The sequence below is a fragment of the Paroedura picta genome, chromosome 18, assembly GCF_049243985.1.
Source record: "Paroedura picta isolate Pp20150507F chromosome 18, Ppicta_v3.0, whole genome shotgun sequence".
Taxonomy (NCBI): Eukaryota; Metazoa; Chordata; class Lepidosauria; order Squamata; family Gekkonidae; genus Paroedura; species Paroedura picta.
This window is the reverse complement of record NC_135386.1, coordinates 6,730,155-6,748,795: the sequence shown is the minus strand read 5'-3', so window position 1 is coordinate 6,748,795 and position 18,641 is coordinate 6,730,155. Positions and strand designations below refer to the sequence as shown.

General features: G+C 47.2%; 1 protein-coding gene across 5 annotated transcripts in view; it reads left to right on the top strand.

Moving 5' to 3' along the window:
• DMXL2 (Dmx like 2) overlaps positions 1 to 18,641 on the top strand; it is a 77,540-nt gene that overhangs the window by 12,507 nt on the left and 46,392 nt on the right. For all 5 annotated transcript variants that reach the window (XM_077318059.1, XM_077318061.1, XM_077318058.1 and 2 more), the window contains 11 exons: positions 3,286 to 3,411; positions 5,945 to 6,016; positions 7,647 to 7,725; positions 8,546 to 8,702; positions 9,183 to 9,249; positions 12,150 to 12,328; positions 13,379 to 13,568; positions 14,427 to 14,601; positions 16,000 to 16,239; positions 16,682 to 16,959; positions 17,419 to 18,112. In XM_077318059.1, the coding sequence (XP_077174174.1) occupies positions 3,286 to 3,411; positions 5,945 to 6,016; positions 7,647 to 7,725; positions 8,546 to 8,702; positions 9,183 to 9,249; positions 12,150 to 12,328; positions 13,379 to 13,568; positions 14,427 to 14,601; positions 16,000 to 16,239; positions 16,682 to 16,959; positions 17,419 to 18,112 (2,257 nt within the window). The remainder of the gene's footprint in view (positions 1 to 3,285; positions 3,412 to 5,944; positions 6,017 to 7,646; positions 7,726 to 8,545; positions 8,703 to 9,182; positions 9,250 to 12,149; positions 12,329 to 13,378; positions 13,569 to 14,426; positions 14,602 to 15,999; positions 16,240 to 16,681; positions 16,960 to 17,418; positions 18,113 to 18,641) is intronic.

Sequence of the window (18,641 nt, the reverse complement as noted above, 5' to 3'; positions counted from 1 at the left end):
CCCATTGGCTGGAACCTTATTCCATTTCTCTCCCAAGGTCGGATGCTCAGATATGTTAATCGCTGATGTAAGGAGGAAAAATCACTCCTGTTCTTGGTCTCTTGAGCCCCACAGTCTTTCTCATCCCATGATCCTGTGTTGTTTCTGGGGAAGGAGGATGAAGGGAACAGCTAGCGATCAAGGTGTTGAAGTCCTTGCCTTTATCTCTAGCAGTCGGGACTCTAGCTGCCGTACCAAAGGAATATGTTTTTATCGCTTCTTCTTCAGACACAAAATTCTAGAAGGAGGGTAAGCCAGAAATACGATAAGGGCCGATAAGGAGCACCAAACCTTTCGGTGTAATAACTGGGACGTTATCTATTTGTTCCTTTTTTGAGAATCCTTGCAACGGGAGAACGTCATTGTTGTCCATTTGCAGGAGGAAATTGTACGCTGCAAAGGACATGGCTGCATTTTCGTGGTACCCAAGTTGCTGTGGGAGAAATGGTTTTGCAGGGCCCTGCTCCGATTTGGCCAATTACGGGGCCAGAGGTTTAAAATACATATTTTAGCCCCCTTGTGGAAATTAACCTGTAATCGGGTTTTTAAAGCAGAGGTTTGCGGGGCTTAAATTTGGGACAGATGCGCAAGTTTTTCATTTTGGGTGTTGTTGTGTTTTTATCAGGGGGTAGGCAGTAGCAACATACAGGTAGTGTTTTGTTTTCTTCTGTCTTCCTTGTGAGGAAATGGACTTTCTGGTGCCGTTAGCAGCACAAAACAGAAATCGTGTCTGTGGATCAACTGCCCTTTTATTCTGCAGTTGGTTTGAGGCAGGTTGTGGTTTCCTGTTCTTCTGGGAAACTTCACCACTGCTTTTCTTTGGCAACTAACTAAGTGCCATAAATAGAGAGGAGCATCCTGAAACCCCATGTCCCCCTGAATTTAATGCACTTACTCCTAGGGAATTGGACTTACTTGCAGAAAGCATCCTTTACATGGGACTGGTATCTTAAGAGTTACAATTCTTTGTGGATTCTTCCGACATGGGTTATTTATGCATTTTTGGTTCCGGCTCCCCCCCCCCCCCGCGTATTGTGCTGTTTCATTTCCTCCTTCTCTGGTCTGTCATGGCCTGTTGCTGCTAAACACGATCAGATTTTCTGGTCCCGTCTGGGATTCTCTCTGGTTTCCCAGTGGACTTTGCAAAAGCAGTGTGGTATAATGGGTAGAGCAGAATTTCTCAGCCAGGGTTGCAAGAAACCCCAGGGTTTCTTGACAGCTCCGGAAGGTTTTCCTGAATGGGTGGGCATGAATTCATGTTTATTTAATTTTTTAAATGTGTTAAACATTGGATGATATGACCATATATGTTGGCCCTCCCGCCCCTTCTAAACGAAAAGGAGAAAATATCATGACCCAAAGCAAAAGTCAAGAACCTAAAACGGTCAACACAAGGGAAATGAACTGAAGCCTATTCAGAGTGGGATACAATTTTAAAAATATAGAACCAGTATTTATTAATCAAGTTAAAAACCCAAGGCTTTTAGTTTAGCCTCGATAGCATCAATACGTACATACATACGAATGCCTCAACGGAGTTAATTAGGCTTTTATATATATTTTTAAAAATTTGTTAAACATTTATTGGGTGATGTGACCATATATGGCAAGCAAGAAAGGTGGGATCTCTTTTCCGTAATGGGTTAGAGCCGCCAGGAAAGCTTTGGGCAAATTTTAAAAGTTTGGCTGTTCCCAGATGCTGCACTCTGCATCCAGATTAGATGCCGTGCTGTCGGCTGAATTAGAACCCCAATTTGAAGGAGCCCCATTTTCAGGATGTCGGTGTTTTTGCAACACCAGGAAGCTGGGTCCCTTTTCTCGGTGCTTGAATTGGTCTTTATTTATTGAAAATAGAGTTGGAGAACCCCTCTGTAGAGAGGGAGGCGTTTATGAGCAGTGATCATTTCCCCTTTTTCTTCTTCAGGATAAATGTCCTAATATTGCTACCTTCTTAGCCTCTTATCTTATGGTAACTCAGCATAAAGTTTAAAAAAGTAATAGAACTCTTATAATTAGGGTGGGCTTAGAATGGGAAAAGAAGGTTTTTCTCCCCCCATTTATCTGGAAATCAGTGCGGTCAATAAAGCCATACCACTGAAGGCCCGGTCCTTGTTCTTCCCTGGCTTTGTGGCATTGTCATCTCCCCAAGTCTGGAATCATGATTGTGTTCTTTCGCTAGCTTATGATGAGCCAATAAAGCTGTACCATTGAAGGACAGAAGGGAAATGCAAGTGGGGAACACATATGAATAGAAGAAGGAGAAAAGTTTGTTTTTTATACCCTGCTTTTCTCTACCCGAAGGAGTCTCAAAGCTTTGCCTTCCCCCCCCCTCCTCTCTCTGTAACGAGACCCCCTGTGGGGTAGGTGGGGCTAAGAGAGCTCAGGAAGAACTGTTCTGCAAAAACAGCTCTACCAAGTTGCCTGTTTTCGCATCCGCGCCTTTGCCCATTTCAGCCTGCTTTAGCAGGGCTCCGCTGTCTTTTTTGACATGAAGGAGATCTGATTAAATCTGGAGGAGCTGAACAGAGAATCTCCACTCCAGAGATGGCTGGACTGCTTCTCACGCACGCATGTTTATCAGAACGGAGTGGCATTCGGGATATTAACCCCGGTCTCCTTTCGGCAAGTGCAAAACTGTCATATTTGGAACGGTTGCTTTTTGTGATGTGTAGCTGTTGACTTTGTCTGTTTTGAATGTCGGCTGTTTGGAACGCCACTGTTCCTTGTGGAGGATGAGGATTTAAACAGGCGAACGAAGAAGAGTCTTCCAAAGGAAGCATCTACTCTGTGCCTGATTTGGAGTATGGAACAAGATTTATAATACATTGAGGGCACAGTGGGTTGTTTTCCCCAAGGATAAGAATGTTGGAGTCCTTCTGGATCCAACCTGTGGTCCATTCGGTCCAGCCTCCTGTCTCACACAGTGGCCAACCAGTTCCTCTGGAGGGCCAACAGCAGGGCAGAGAGGCCTTCCTGGCTCTGGGATTCAGAGGTTTAGTGCCCCTGCACATGGAGGTTCCCCTCAGTTTCCATGGCTTTGATAGGCCTCTCCTCCGTGAATCTATCCATTCCCCTTTTAAAGCTGTTTATTCCTGTGGCCATCACTACAACCTCTGGCAGCGAATTCCACATCTTAATCACTCTCTGGGTAAAGAAGTAATGGTAAGACACAAATGTGAATGTGGCGCTTGCACAATTAAGTTGAATCCTCCGTTTCTTTTTTTTCCCCTGACAATTTCCTTTCAGGCATATGGCTCCGGGTGCGATATTGTGATTTTGGCACATGACTTTGAATGTGTGCAGATTATTCCTGGTGCTAAGCATGGCAACATCCAAGTCAGCTGCGTGGAGTGCTCTCAGCAACAAGGCAGGGTAAGGAGTTCAAAGAATTTGGGGTATGAGTAAAGTTTGCAGGTCTAAGGTTGAAATTGCAAATGCATTCCTATAGGACAGGGATGGCCAACTGTGGCCCTCCAGATGTCCCTGGACTACAGTTCCCATGAGCCCCTGCCAACATGCACTCAGAGCAAACTGTGGCCCTCCAGATGTCCCTGGACTACAGTTCCCATGAGCCCCTGCCAGCATGCTCTCACAGAGCAAACTGTGGCCCTCCAGATGTCCATAGACTACAATTCCCATGAGCCCCTGTGCATCATTTTCCTAAACCTTCATCCCATTCCCACCATCCCTAGTTGCCTTAAATTCAAAAGCTGCAACCTCTTTAACATATCTTTGCAGGGAGAGCGTTCCAGCTGGGCTCGTTAGAGATCAAAACCATGATGAGGTGTGATATTAAAATGTAGGGCCCTGGGCCCTGTTAAGGGATTAGCTTCATCCGCTCCGGTTTAGTTTTCATTGATAATTTTAATGTTCAGGTTTGTGGTTCTACTTTCTAACTCACTTCCGTCTGCCTTATGACCCACTTCAAGGAAGTCAGTGCGAGAACCCTATAAGCTTCCTGGGTAAATATCCTAAAACTCTACCTCCTGATTCCACAAATGGAAATATAGGCGGTTGTTTGGTTTATATTGAAGAGTCTTATCAGGTCTTATTGCTCAACCAGGATTTCCGGCTAACAAGAAAATATCATTTCCGTTTCTGTTCCGCCATTTTCAGTTGACACAACCGTATCAGTGTGGGATTCTTACATGAACGAAATTGCCACCCTTCCGCTCGGATTATAAATAGTTTATCGATCAGCCTCTCTGACTTCCATCGAGAGAAGCCAGGCAAGAATTAAACCACCCAGGGCCGCCTGGCCTTTGTGAATAGGCGAGCAGGAAACAGAACTGCAGATTATTCCCGGTGCTCAAGTGCTGAATCGTGAACCATGTTAGGGCCTTTTCATTGCCTTGATCCTGCCTCTGTTGATCGAGCCCTCTGTTGTGGAAAGCCATGCTAATATTAGCCGGCTAGACAGATAATTTATTTACTGGTCATACATATCCAATGTCCCTTGGATCAAACTTGACAGCGACTGCTTCCCTGGGCAGGCGTCGTCCCTATTAAGACAGGGAAAGAGAACCCGGCGTTGTAGCCGTTCCCTCCAGATGCCTTCGGCCTGCTTTTCGGTGTGTTTTTAATTTCCCATTCTGTTCAGCTCCAAGGAGGCTCTGCTCACCTTATCCTCTCCCTCTTTAATCCTCTCAGGATCTCCTGGCTATGTTACGCACGAGCCCTATGATGTGATAAATATGTAAATAAATTGACCATTGATTCCCCCAAGTTCGGTCTCAGTTCTCTCAGAGCTCTCTCAGCCCCACCTCCCTCACAGGGTGTGCGTTATGCGGAGAGGAAAGGAAGGCGATTGTAAGCCGCTTCGAGACTCCTTCTGGTAGTGAAAAGCGGGGTATAAAAACCTTCTTTTTCTGGAGATCAGACTTTTATTACCGATGACAGCAGCTAGAACTGGGTATCCCAAGAGAGAGCCCTGGGTAGCAGTTGGTATTACTAGCACCCCCATATTGAAGAGCCAAATATATGCTATATTATTCAATAGAAGTTGATTTTCACAGTTTGGACATTCATGATATTTACATTCAAAGGACAAACACTGAGGAAAATTTCCATTTGAAAACGGGACATATCTAGAAACCGTTCTGGTTGGATCCTGTACGAGAATAAACAAACAAGAACAAAGAGGCCTTTGCTTCATTTATTTTGTAATAATTTTAGTAACATTTATAGTGGCCTAGGGATGGGGTTTTTTTTTTTTTTGTTTCTCTCTTTGTATTCACTACAAACCGTCCCACTTGTCTATATTTGCTAGAAGTGGGTATCTCAGCTATGCCCCAAACACCAGGGGTCAGAAGGGATTTTGTAGGACATCTGATTCAACCCCTGGCTGGATGCAGAAAATCCACAGCCAAACCATTCCTGACAGACGGCTGCTTGGAGACCTCCAGGGAGGGAGTCCCCACGTGCTCACGTTTATTTCAAGGAGGGCTTCCTGGTTTATGGCCGCCAGTGCTTCCTGTGCAATGCCATGCAAGTGCCGCATTGAATCAGAAGCTGTGTGCACTAGCCATTTCATGCACGTTTTCGGATTCCCTCTGGGGGTCTGGATAATTATCTGGTTTGTTAGTTGAGTCCCTCTTCTTTGTCGTATGCTAGCAGGATTTGCCCTGGAAGGTTACTGGATGTAGGGCGCAGGTTGTGGGGTTGTTTTGTTTGTTCCCCAGCCGTTTCATTGCACGAGAGAGGAAGTGCAACACAACACAACAGGTACCTTTCCAATCGACCCTCTGTCTGGTACAACCGTTAAGTCCCACTCTGCTGCATTTTTCGCTTTCTGTCACAATCGATCCCCGTGTGCAGCACTGTATGGGAAATGTGTTTTCTGCGCCTATAAATAGGAAATGATTCACTTTCAGCTTTAACGTTCGGTTCGCTCCATCTGTTCCAGATTGCAGCCTCTTACGGAAACGCCGTGTGCATCTTTGAGCCCCTGGGTATCAATTCCCACAAGAGGAACTGTGTGAGTATTTACTACGTGTCATAAACGAAGCAGAGGTTGGCGGGGGATTTGAGCAGGTAGCTGGTGGTTCTGGAAAAGGGCAGCGCTGAAGCCAGAGTCCCATGTGCCATGGGGGACACGGGGTGTGCATGCAGATATAATTCCATCCCTGTTAATGCTTGATTCCTGGAGGAGTTGCATTTTTATTTTTATTAGGCAGGGAGACCAGGAATGGGTGAGGAAACGATCTCCGAACCCCTGAATCCAAAAACAGGCCAAGTCACAGCGCTCTCCAGAATCTGGGACAACAGAAAGCGTGCCCTCCCCGAAATCCCAACATAAAATTACTACAAATGTTTTTAAAGCGCTTTTCCTGGAAATGAAGTGGGCAGAAGCATGGAGCGATCCACGGTGGCCAATGGCAGTGTGGGGGTGGGTGGGTAGGTAGTATCAGAGATGCTTTCGGAAATCCCTATTCAAAATCTCCTGAACTGCTCTTAACAATCACAGAGTTCCAGTTCTCCTAGACTCCTGACCTGTCTGGGAGGGCCAGTAGCCCTGGCGTTCTCCTTGCATTCGGAATCCATGGCGCTGTTTCTCTGCTGCAAAGTGATGTGGGATTTGGCAGGGGAGAAGCAGTGTGCGTGCTAGGGGCCCGGGTTAGAGATCCACATGGTAGAGGCCTCTCCTGCCCACTGCCTGTCCCCTGCAGGCCGTCTGCTTGCCCAGTGTCCAGCCATTTTGCAGAGGAGTAGTGGGTGAAGTTTTCGAAACACAGATTGGTACGGGAATGTGCCCAGAGCTTATTGAATCATTTATAAAACATATTTTTCAGGAGTTTGTTTTCTTACATTGATAGCTGTGATAGGACCCGGGGGAATAATTTTCCGTTGGTGTCTCTGCGCGTATCTGCAGGAAAAAAGGAAACGTTTCCTTCTTTGTTTCCCTCCACAGAAATCTTTAACTGGGCTCTTTGCAATGAAGAAATGGGACATATGCTCATTTCCCCCTCCTCTTTAACGGCATATAGAGAATGTGCTATTCATGCCGAACAGCGGGAGTTGGAGAGCATTTTTCTGCGGCTCATACCTTGTTACTGAGCAGTACTTAATCTGGTTATATTATTTGGCTCGGAGCAGTGCCACTGACAAATTCTGGTGTTCAGGATCACGGGGGCCTAATGTAATCAAACTAGCTTGTAGGAAACAAAGATCTAAAGCAATGCTTTGTGGTTTTGGGCAGAAATCAATATGTATCTCCCCTAAGGGTTGGATCCTGCAGATCTGTGACGCTAGTGGAGGGGCTTTCCTCTCCCCAAAAAAGCCTTATGTGGCACACCATAATCTTACGTTGAATCACAGAGTTGGAAGGAACCATAGAGGCCATCTAGTCCAACCCCCTGCGTAATGCAGAATCAGCCTAAAGCATCCGGGATAAGAAGCTGTCCAGCTGCTGATTGAATTTAGCCAATGAGGGGGAAATGACCGTTTCCCTAGCAGGACCCAGCCCTTTATTTAATATTATAAATTCAAAAACCAGTACCATCTTTGTGGGAAGAGTGACTACATATTTCTCTCTCCCTGGGGATAAACCTTATCCATGACCATTCTTTTTCCTTCCCTAAGAATTAATTCCAGCTATTCTCTTCCAGCAACTGAAGAGTCAGTGGTTGAAAACGGGGCAATTCTTCCTCAGTTCGATGACCTTCAACTTAGCATGGGACCCCCAAGGTAACAGAGAATGGCCTTCATTGACTGCGTATCACGTTATTGCTGGATTCCTCTCCAGGGGAGGGGAAAATATTTGGAGTCCAGTAAACAGGGGAAGAGCATGGATGACAAAATATGCATCTACTCTTTTTCGGGTATATTGCATGCAGTCTGGGTGTCAGAAGTGGCTATTTCTGCCGTGCATCTATGTATCCATGTATCCATCTTGTATCAACCCATACCCCCGGCATCTGGGAATCACAGTGAGTCACACCCCCTGGGGCAGGAGAACTGAGATAAGCTGGCCATTTCTATTGTCCCTTAGTCTTGGCAACATATTGATCAGGTTTACTCGCATTTCTCCAATAAACCGATCTTTGCACCCAGTCAAGGTCTGCTATTGTGGCCACCGGCAGAAACCTCTCAGCATTCTTGAGATGAGCATTTCCTTTGAGCCCAGGTTTTGTGTATAAACCAGACCATGGCATAAGTTCAATTTGGGTGATCCAGATTGGCCCTTTGCTCTCTGATATCGTCAGAGTAGAACAGGGGTAGTCAAACTGCGGCCCTCCAGGTGTCCATGGACTACAATTCCCATGAGCCCCTGCCAGCGAACGCTCATGGGAATTGTAGTCCATGGACATCGGGAGGGCCGCAGTCTGACTACCCCTGGAGTAGAACATGCTGTTGACACGTCTCTCGTCTGCTGTGTTTGGTTGTTCGAGACGGAAATTTCGCTTTCTTTTTAAACACTCTCCTTGCGAATATGCTCCTTATTATACGGGTGTATAATAAGAATCATTTTAATCTTCTAATGTGGTTCAAAATCCGTTCCTTCCAGGGAGCCGGCTGCTGACCGCAACAGATTTCTTGCAGTTGTGGGCCCCTCCCCCTAGGGATACCCTCGAAGAGGAGGAGGAGGAGGAGGAGGAAGACGGCGTCAAAGAAGATAAAATCCACCCTGTTCTAAATGACTGGAAATGTGTCTGGCAGTGCAGGTGAGTTGGCCCTTAGTGGGGAGATGGGTTAGAAAGAGAAGATGCAATTCACGTCTACAATTCCTCAGAAGTAATAAGCCGAGGAGGGCTTTTTCGGTGTGGAAAAAGGTGCTGAAAAACTAGGCCTATATGCGAGTATATAGGGTACTTATCATTGTTATACACAGATCGTTGATTATAATAAATATAACGCTAATAAGTTATGATGCTGATGCTTAATTGGAATTTATAATTACAGTGGGTTATTAATTACAATGACTACGAGCAAATTATTATTGTAAGCGAGGCTGCTTATTATCTTTTTAAAAAATCCGTGACGGATTGTGCTTTACGGTTCGGTGTGCGCCCCTCCCTAAGTGAGGAATACCCAAAATAGCCATTTCTCTTATATCTGATCTTCGCACTCAATAAAGCTTATAGCTTGAGTCCAGCTGCCACTGAACTCAAATCTTGCTTCAGCTGAGATGCTTTGTGCTTTAGGACCGCGGTGTCCGTGCATCTGATGGAATGGTCACCGGACGGCGAATATTTCGCAACGGCTGGTAAGGTAAGGAGGAGCGATGGGGTGTTGTTGATGCGTCTTCGTCCTGACCGCTGCCCGGTACATTTAATGCAGTTGGTCACAGTTTGTTATGCCACATCAGGATATTATTTTTATCTGGTCTACCTGGCAAAAGTCTCCCGTAATCTCCCGTAGGGGCAGCTACCCAAAGGATTCCATGTTGAAATCGTTGGTGCGCAGTAGAATCAATGTGTATTTCATCATGTTTCTATCCTACCCTCCTTTTGTGGCGATGGGGGCAGCAAACCTATGTTCTACAAGGCTATTGTATTTTTGGATTGTGGTGCTGACTCACCCCTGCTATGACATAGTGAGGAGGAGATGGGAAGTATTTTTATTATTATTATTATTAGAATTAGATTTAGAATTAGAATTAGAATTAGAATTAGAATTAGAATTTATTTCCCGCCACTCTCAGCCGAGCCAACTCGTGGCGGGTGACAAGGGGGAAAAAATTTAAAAATTAAAATACAAAGCCCCCTAAAAACCCCACTAAAATTACAACAATTGACAGAAATACAGAGTCCAATGACAAGCACAGCGGCAAACCGCGTTGAGTCCGCTTTCAGGATTGGTGCCCAGAAATGTCGGACATCCCGTGTACCGTTTTGTTCAGTCACCTCCCATTTCCCCAAGGTTCTCCTTGGTAGCAGCTGACCTAGAGCTAGCTTTTCGGAGGCTGTTTCCGCATTGTCCCCCATCTGCTTGCGGGGTCACGCGGAGCACCGGGTTTCTGCCGCACGGGAGTCGAGACAGATGGTCCCAGAAGCCATTTTTTGCTTTGTCTCGAGGGTTTTCATTCTAGTGGCTGCGATGAGCACTGTAAAGATTAATTTGGCCAAACGCAGCGCTGAGATTTCTGAGTTACGTTTTCCTGTCCTGACACTTTCAGTATTCCTGGGGAGAAATTACCTTTTGAAAAAATTCTCCTATATTGAGCTAGGTTGGTTTGTTTGTTTTCCGCAAACTCTGTAACCTTTGGTGTGATTCTATGCTTCTGCTTAAATCCCCCAGCCAGGTTTTTCAATATAGGCAGTGTAATTGTTTCTTGACCTTTTTGGCTAAGACCTTTTTGGGCGTTGTAGGCACGTGCGGTATTAATAGGAGAGTAACAAGAGCAGGCCGCCTGATACGCTGCAGCAGAAGCATATCTTGCCTGATGAAAATCAAATGAACAGAGAATCAAGAGGAATGAAATGAACCAGGGATGTATAGAATCAAAGAGTCATGGAGCTGGAAGGGACCGCTTGGAGGAGGTGTTTAAAGGGACTGTGCTCCCTTTAAAATTTAAATGCCTCTTCCCCCCCCTCTTCCTTTGAAAGCAATGGAGAATGGGGGAGAGGGAGCAGCAGAGATGCTGCAAACTTGGTGCCTCTGCCTCAAACAACAACCCCCCCCCAGTTCCCCAGATAACCCCAGATCTGTTCTCCACTATACCCTACGGAGGCCATTGACTTTAACAGTTCTCATAGGGTATAATGGAGCCGGGAGGGGGGGGGAATCAGATTCCCAAATATTTACCAAATCCAATACCAGTACTGGGGTTTGGAAATATCGGGAAATACTGATATTTTTCAGGTTCAAAATATCTGAACCCAAAAAATATCACTTAAGGGGTTTTTTTTGCACACCCCTAGGGCATACCTCTCCCTCCCTCCCTTAACCTTGAGTCCTATTCTTCTCCTTCCTTCCTTCCTTCCTTCCTTCCTCCCTCCCTCCCTCCCTCCCTCCCTCCCTCCCTCCTGCCTTCCTGCCTTCCTTCCTGCCTTCCCTCCCTCCCTCCCTCCTTCCTTCCTTCCTTCCTTCCTTCCTTCCTTCCTTCCTTCCTTCCTTCCTTCCTTCCTTCCTTCCTTCCTTCCTTCCTTCCTTCCTTCCTTCCTTCCTCCCTCCCTCCCTCCCTCCCTCCCTCCCTCCCTCCCTCCCTCCCTCCCTCCAAGAACCAGCAGCCTTTTAAAGGCTAGAAGGAGGAATGAGATGTGCGTGCCACCTCTTTGGCGGATGGCTATTTAGTTCTTTTTGCCTCCCAGCTAAATTCCAGGAGCTCCTGGTGCTTTCCGTCTTGTCTATTGTGCTGCCTCAAGCTAAGCCATGTAATCTATAGTAGCAGCCGTGGCACTGCGGAAATTTAACTGTTTAATGTTTCACTTAATGCGTTTGTCACATAAGATGATTTTTAATTACCCGGATTGACGAATTGAAATATTAACCCGAGATCCTTCTCTGCAAGGGAGCGTTTCGGAGGCCTGTTCCCTCTATTAACAAAGATCTCGTAAATCATGTTAGAATTCTTCTGCCCGAAATGGTTTCAGCGGAGCGTTCCAATGCTAATGAAAATTGTTCTTGCAACTGAGTAGCTTTAACCTATATTTTCAATGACAGAGAGTGATATTCTGTCATCTGTACTAACTTTCTTTATTCCATATTCTGTTTCCTGGAGAAAACGAATAAACATTTATGTTAAAAAAGAAAATTGTCCCGATGGCAGAGCTGGGCTTGCCTTTGCTCAATGTATTATTATTATTGTTGTTGTTGTTGTTGTTGGTATTGTTGTTGTTGTTGTTGTTGTTATTATTATTATTATTATTATTATTTAATTTTTAGACCGCCCTTCTCCAAATAGGTCTCAGGGCGGTTTACAACATAAATACTTAAAACACAATAAAATCCCCATAAAAACCCCAATTAGCATCAACAACAAGTTACATATAACATATAGCGGCGGCGGTCACAATTCTGATCTTAGTTACGTGAGTTCCCCCCAAGTTCAGCCTGGTGTGGAGAATAATATTCAGAAGAGGGTGGCACCAATACAATAGATCTAACAATGACCTCGATGTTAGAGATCTCAATATGCCTTCCGCCGGGTATTTTTTTTGTCTGTCTAGGACGATTGCCTTTTAAAAGTCTGGTATCCGATGACTGGCTGGAAGTCATCTCTGCTCCCCCAAGAGGGGGACGAGCAAAAGAAGATCTCCACACCGGTTCACTTTGCCTTTGTGTACCTGGCACACCCTCGAGCAGTGACTGGGTTTTCGTGGCGAAGCACCAGCAAGTTCATGCCCAGGTGAGGTGGTTCCTGCAAGGAATGTTGACCAAAAAGAGTCCACTGCTTATATGTGAATAAGGTTAAGGTAAAGGTATCCCCTGTGCAAGCACCGGGTCATGTCTAACGCTTGGGGGGACGCCCTCTAGCGTTTTCATGGCAGACTCAATGGAAGGCTGAATCAACCTTGAGTCAACCTTGAGCCGGCTGCTGGGATCGAACTCCCAGCCTCATGGGCAGAGCTTTCAGACTGCATGTCGGCTGCCTTACTACTCTGCGCCACAAGAGGCTCATTATATGTGAATAGCAGATGCCTATTATGTAGAAGGTTAATTTTGAACTATGCATACTGTAAATTTGAGAGTAGATTCAGGGGACACTTTGTGTTATTTATGAAATGGGACTCTGAAAAATCCTACTTCTGATTCTGAACCAAGACCTTGGCATGTGGACTGTTAAACCTCCACATTAGGGTCGGGTGCGGAATGGGGGATGTCTGTACTAACCTGGATCAGCGCTTTCACAACCGTCCCCAAAAGAAGAAAAACTGCGGACGGGAAACCCAAGATCTTATGATGTTACACAATGAAATCTTGGCCACCGTTTTGAGGAAACAGAAGGGAGGGGGAACCACTGCCCAAGCCAGATAGGTGGTGCTGGGACTGCATTGAAGAAGCGCAGGAGCCATCCCTGCCCAGCAGGTGGGTGAGCAGGAAAGGGAGCCTCCACGCTCCATGAATGTGAGCCACTCATATGGAGGAACAGAGGAGATAGCCCTGCAGGAAGGGGCAAGGGGGAAGAGCTGCAAGTGGGTGTGTCTAGAAGGTGGCGTCAATGGTGCTGCAAGTGGGTGGGCTGAGCAGCCGGGAGCAGCCGGGAAGGCGGATGCGGGAGGGATGGAAAGGGGAGAAGACAGTCTTGACTTGATCGTCAAATTAATTTAAGATGTTCCAGGACTCCCACTTACTGTTACTAGGGACCCCACCTGTCTAATCATCCAAGCATTTAACTCTTCCCGTTCTGAGAAACATCCATGATGCAAGAGGACGGTCCCCTGTTTTGTGTCTTTAGGGGCTCGGTTTGCAATGTGCTGCTCACTTCGTGCCTCGACGGCATCTGCCGGCTGTGGGCGGAGACGCTGCTGCCAGAAGACAGCCTCCTGGGGGAGCAGATCTGCGAGACCAGCACCTCCTGCATCAGCACCACCAGTAGCCTGTCTCATTCCGGGAGGCACAAAGACAACATCCAGCATGCTCTGGAGGTATTGTGAAGCACTCACGTTCCCTCGTCTCCCCAGTCCCCTTTTCTCTCCATTAAGTGTGGGGTGGTGTCTTATCTGTAACCTCAAGAAAGAACCACACCTGTCCAAATCAACAGTGGGAGAAGCAATGTAGCTCGTGGGTGATTAATATATGGAATTTGCTGCCAAAAGATGTAATGATGGCAACAGGATTAAGAGGGTGAGGTAGATTCATGGAAGATTCGTTTCTCAATGGCTTCTGGCCATGGTGACTGGATCCCAGAGCCAGGAGGCAACATTAGGAGGCAACATCAGCTCTGGGCCCTTTTGTTGACCCCCTAGAGGAACCGGTTGGCCCCTGTATGAGACAGGATGCTGGACTGGATGGACCACTGGCAGGGTTTATATTCTTATGAAGGCCGTGGCCTCCGTACGCTGTTGTTGGCTGTCCAGAGGAACTGGTTGACCACTGTGTGAGAGAGGAGGCTGGCCTAGATGGACTTCTGGCTTGATTCAGTAGGGCTCTTCTTAGGTTCTTATAAATGCCATGGCCTTTATGCCCTATTGTTGGCAGTCCAGAAGGAGTTATTGACAATTGTGTGAGACAGGATGCTGGATTAGATGGACCACTACTCAGCTCCAGCAGGGCTCTTCTTGTGTTCCTACAAGGTCCACGGCCTCTCTGACCATATTGTTGACCCTCTATTGTTGACCCTCCATAGGAACAGCCTGTGTGAGACAGGAGGCTGGACTAGATGGACCCCTGGTCTGATCCAACAGAGCTCTTCTTATTCTTAGGACCAACCAGCCTTTTGTTGTTTTTCTTGTGGATGTAAAACATCTCTCTCTCTCTCCCCACCCCGCCCCCAACTTCTTTAGACCATCCACCATTTGAAAAACATGAGAAAGGGTCAGCGAAGATCTTCTGTCCTCATCACCCACACGGAAGACTTGGCGGACCAGCTGGGGACGCACGAAGTCCAGCGGCACATTTCCCACCATGCGAATGCCCTCTGTCATTTCCACATCGCTGTGAGCATTAATCCAGCCTCAGGTGAGACGTGCCCTTCTTCCATCAGATGCCCGGTTAAGATTCAGGGATGTGAGGGGAGGGGGGCGAGGGGGATGAATGGCACTCCACCATCCTACCCAGTGGCCCATCCCTCCCTCTTCCATTATTCGGAGTCCCTCCTTACCTAGAATCATAGAATCATAGAGTTGGAAGGGGCCATACAGGCCATCTAGTCATAGAATCATAGAGTTGGAAGGGGCCATACAGGCCATCTAGTCATAGAATCATAGAATCATAGAGTTGGAAGGGGCCATACAGGCCATCATAGAATCATAGAGTTGGAAGGAGCCATACAGGCCATCTAGTCCAACCCCCTGCTCAACGCAGGATCAGCCCAAAGCATCCTAAAGCAACCAAGAAAAGTGTGTATCCAACCTTTGCTTGAAGACTGCCAGTGAGGGGGAGCTCACCACCTCCTTAGGCAGCCTATTCCACTGCTGAACTACTCTGACTGTGAAAATTTTTCACAGTCCATGGACATCTGGAGAGCCACAGTTTGGCACCCCTGCTCTATGGAGTTTCTGGGCGAATGATAGATTATTACCCCAATTCACTGACTTTCTGGAAGGGACGCTGCCAGCTCGCCGCCCATCCCTGTTTTGCCAGCCTGTTACTGCTTGCCAGCCAGATGAGCATTGGTGGACATAGCTACTGCTACCAGGAGCTTCGATGGCAAATCTGCTCTGCCTGCTTGGTGTCGTGGTTAAGAACGGCGGGCTGTATTCTGGAGAGCCAGGTTTGATTCCCCAGTTCTCTTCCACATGCAGCCAGCTGGGTGACCTTGGGCTTGTCACAGTTCTCTCAGAGCTGTTCTCACAGAGCATTTCTGTCAGAGCTCTCTCAGTCCCACCCACCTCACCCAGCTACATGTTGTGGGGAGAGGAAGGGAGGGCGATTGGAAGCTGCTTTGAGAATATGAGGGCTTCTGGGTGACCTTAGGACGGTCACAGTTCTCTCAGAGCTCTCTCAACCCCACCTACTTCACAGGGTACCTACTATGGGGCGAGGAAGGGAAGGTGATTGGAAGCCGCTTTTAGACTCCTTCTGGTAGAGAAATGGAGGGTAGACAAACCAACTCTTCTCCTTCTTCATAAGAAACCCCAAACTATACTCCTGCCTTTGGGGAGAACATAGGAAAACTTCTCAGAACTGGGTTGTCATTGCTGAGCTAATTTGAACTGTCATTCAAATTTTAAACTAATTTTAATCTAATTTTAATCTATTGTACCGCTGTGTTTTGTAATTGCACACCACCCTGGGCCGGCTTCGAGACGACGGTAGAGAAATCACCAAATAAATAAATAAAATATTGTTTCCCCTACCTAAAAATGGTCTCTCTTGGACACCTGATCCAACTTTTGTTCTCCTCCCCACCCCCAGACATCCCACCAGCTTTGGTGAAGACGGCTTTCAGCGTCGATGAGGGGAACGAAGGTTTCGTCGTCCACTGGCTGAACAACAAAGAGTTCCATTTTACATCCTGCATCGAGGTCTTCATGCAGCACCTCCGGCAACTGACCGACGATCAGGCGAGGAAAGAACAGGAGGACATTGAGGATCTGGATGAGGAGCAGGAGGAGAAGGAGAAGGAGAGGGGTTTGCACATGAAGCTCGACCATGGTTAGTACTACAGCAGCCATGCTAACCCGGGTGGTGGACAATTGAGAACTGCATGGCAGAATCCAGTGCAGTGTCTTTAAACGGTTGGTAGTTTGAGGCTGCAGGAAATTAACCTTTTTGATGTTAATCCGTTCACAGTGAGTGAAATGCACCTGCATGAATCTGTCATGTAAGATGTGCTTGTCTTTTTGGAAGTAAAATTTCTTTATCTCATTACCAATGGAGTCAGATCACCTTTGTCATTTTCCCCCCTTTACTGGGAAACGTGGAGGATCAGAGGATGCCGTGAAAAAGCCTCTGTGCTTCCAAGGCAACTGATTTTTAAAAATATTTCACCCAGTTCTTTTACAATTGAACAAGGAAGACAAGAAGAGCTCGTGAGCCCCAGACCTGTGGATTTGGCCATGACGTGTAACCTGAACACTTTAACATCTCCTTTCAGAGTTGTCTCTCGATAGAGAATCCGAGACAGGGACAGGAACTGGTTCTTCAGAACATGAAGATGGGGAAAAAGAGGGGAGCCCCAAAATCCTTTCTCCAGCCGCCTTGCCAGTCCCACTTCCCACCGTGCTACTGGACCGGAAGATCGAAATGCTCCTGAAAGAGTGGAACAAGAATCCAGACATGCTGTTCACCATCCATCCCATTGATGGCACCTTTCTAGTGTGGCACGTGAAATATCTGGATGAGTACAACCCAGGGATCTTTAGACAAGTTCAGGTAAAGGGGAGTTAGTAAAGCCCAAGTTCAGGTTATAAATTGCCGTATTGCATTCTGCTATCTATCTATCTATCTATCTATCTATCTATCTATCTATCTATCTATCTATCTATCTATCTATCTATCTATCTATCTATCTATCTATCCATCTATCCATCTATCCATCCATCCATCCATCCATCCTTCCCTCCTTCCCTCCTTCCCTCCCTCCCTCCCTCCCTCCCTCCCTCCATCCATCCATCCATCCCTCTATCCAACCAACCAACCATCCATCCATTAATGCCCTGCCTTTCCCCGGATGTTCAAGGCAAATTGCAAAGAATTTAAAAACACATAAAAAATTTAACTATGAAATATTAATCTTCAAAAAATATTAAAATATTAAGATATTAATAACTAGAGCCGTCGGTTCCCCCTCATCCTCTCTGTTTCTTCTCTCCCGCTCTCTCCTTCTTGAAGGTCCAGTTTTCTTCTCAGATCCCGGTAGCCTTTCCATCTGGAGACGCGAGCTCCCTGAGCAAAAACATCATGATGTACGCCTGCACTACCTCCGCCAAAGAAGTCAGCCACGCCCTGCAACAGAGGAGGCCCAGCGCCTGCGATGACACGTCGGGATCGAGACCGAGCGGCCCCCAGGACACCTCGAGCGTCAACATCACCGTCCCCACCGTCATGATGGTTTCCAAACACATCGACGGCTCCTTGAACCAGTGGGCCGTCTCCTTCGTGGACAAATCAGCCTTCACGACGGTGCACACCGTCACTCACAAGTTCAGGTACTGCGGTCACCGGTTTCATCTCAACGACCTGGCCTGCCACTCGGTCCTCCCCTTGCTGCTGACGTCTTCCCACCACAACGCCCTGCTGACCCCCGAATCCGACCAGCAGTGGGACTCAGATGGCCTCAACAAAATGGTGGACCCCATGAGGCTCCTGAAAGGCTCGTCCCGCCAGCAGCTCCGGAACGCCGCCACGCGGACCTTCCACGACCCCAACGCCATCTACAGCGAACTGATTCTGTGGCGCGTCGACCCCATCGGCCCCCTGTCGTACACCGGGGGCGTGTCGGAGCTGGCTCGCATCAATTCTCTTCATACCTCGGCTTTTTCCAATGTGGCCTGGCTCCCCACGCTGATCCCCAGCTACTGTCTCGGTGAGTGCTTTTGGGCTTGTGCGCTAAGCGAGATGGGGAGGATTTGGGCGGGACTCTCTGACCGTCCTTGAGCTAGGGAGGCTGGGGAGGCAAACATGAAAAGTAAACCTTTCTGGATAGAATCACTAGATATTTGCTAGCTCAGACGTGCCCAGAAAGAAGAGAATCGGTAGCCAAATTCTTGGCTGCTGTGATACAAAAGGATAATCGGCTGAGCAAGAAATAATTCTAGACCGTGGACATTGACAGTCGGTGTACATGGCTGATTACTGAGCATTCTGTGGAGGAATGTGTAATTGGTGAATACTTATTTCACTTCATGTATTTGTTTTATCTTAGGGAGCTGATTGGCCTCTCTGTCAGTCAGGATGCTGGACTAGCTGGGCCATTGGTCTGACCCAGAAGGGTCTTTCTTAAGTTCTTATGAAGGCCTCGGCCTCTCTGCCCTGTTGTTGGCCCTCCAGAGGAACTGGTTGGCCACTGTGTCAGACAGGATGCTGGACTAGACGGACCACTGGTCTGATCCCAG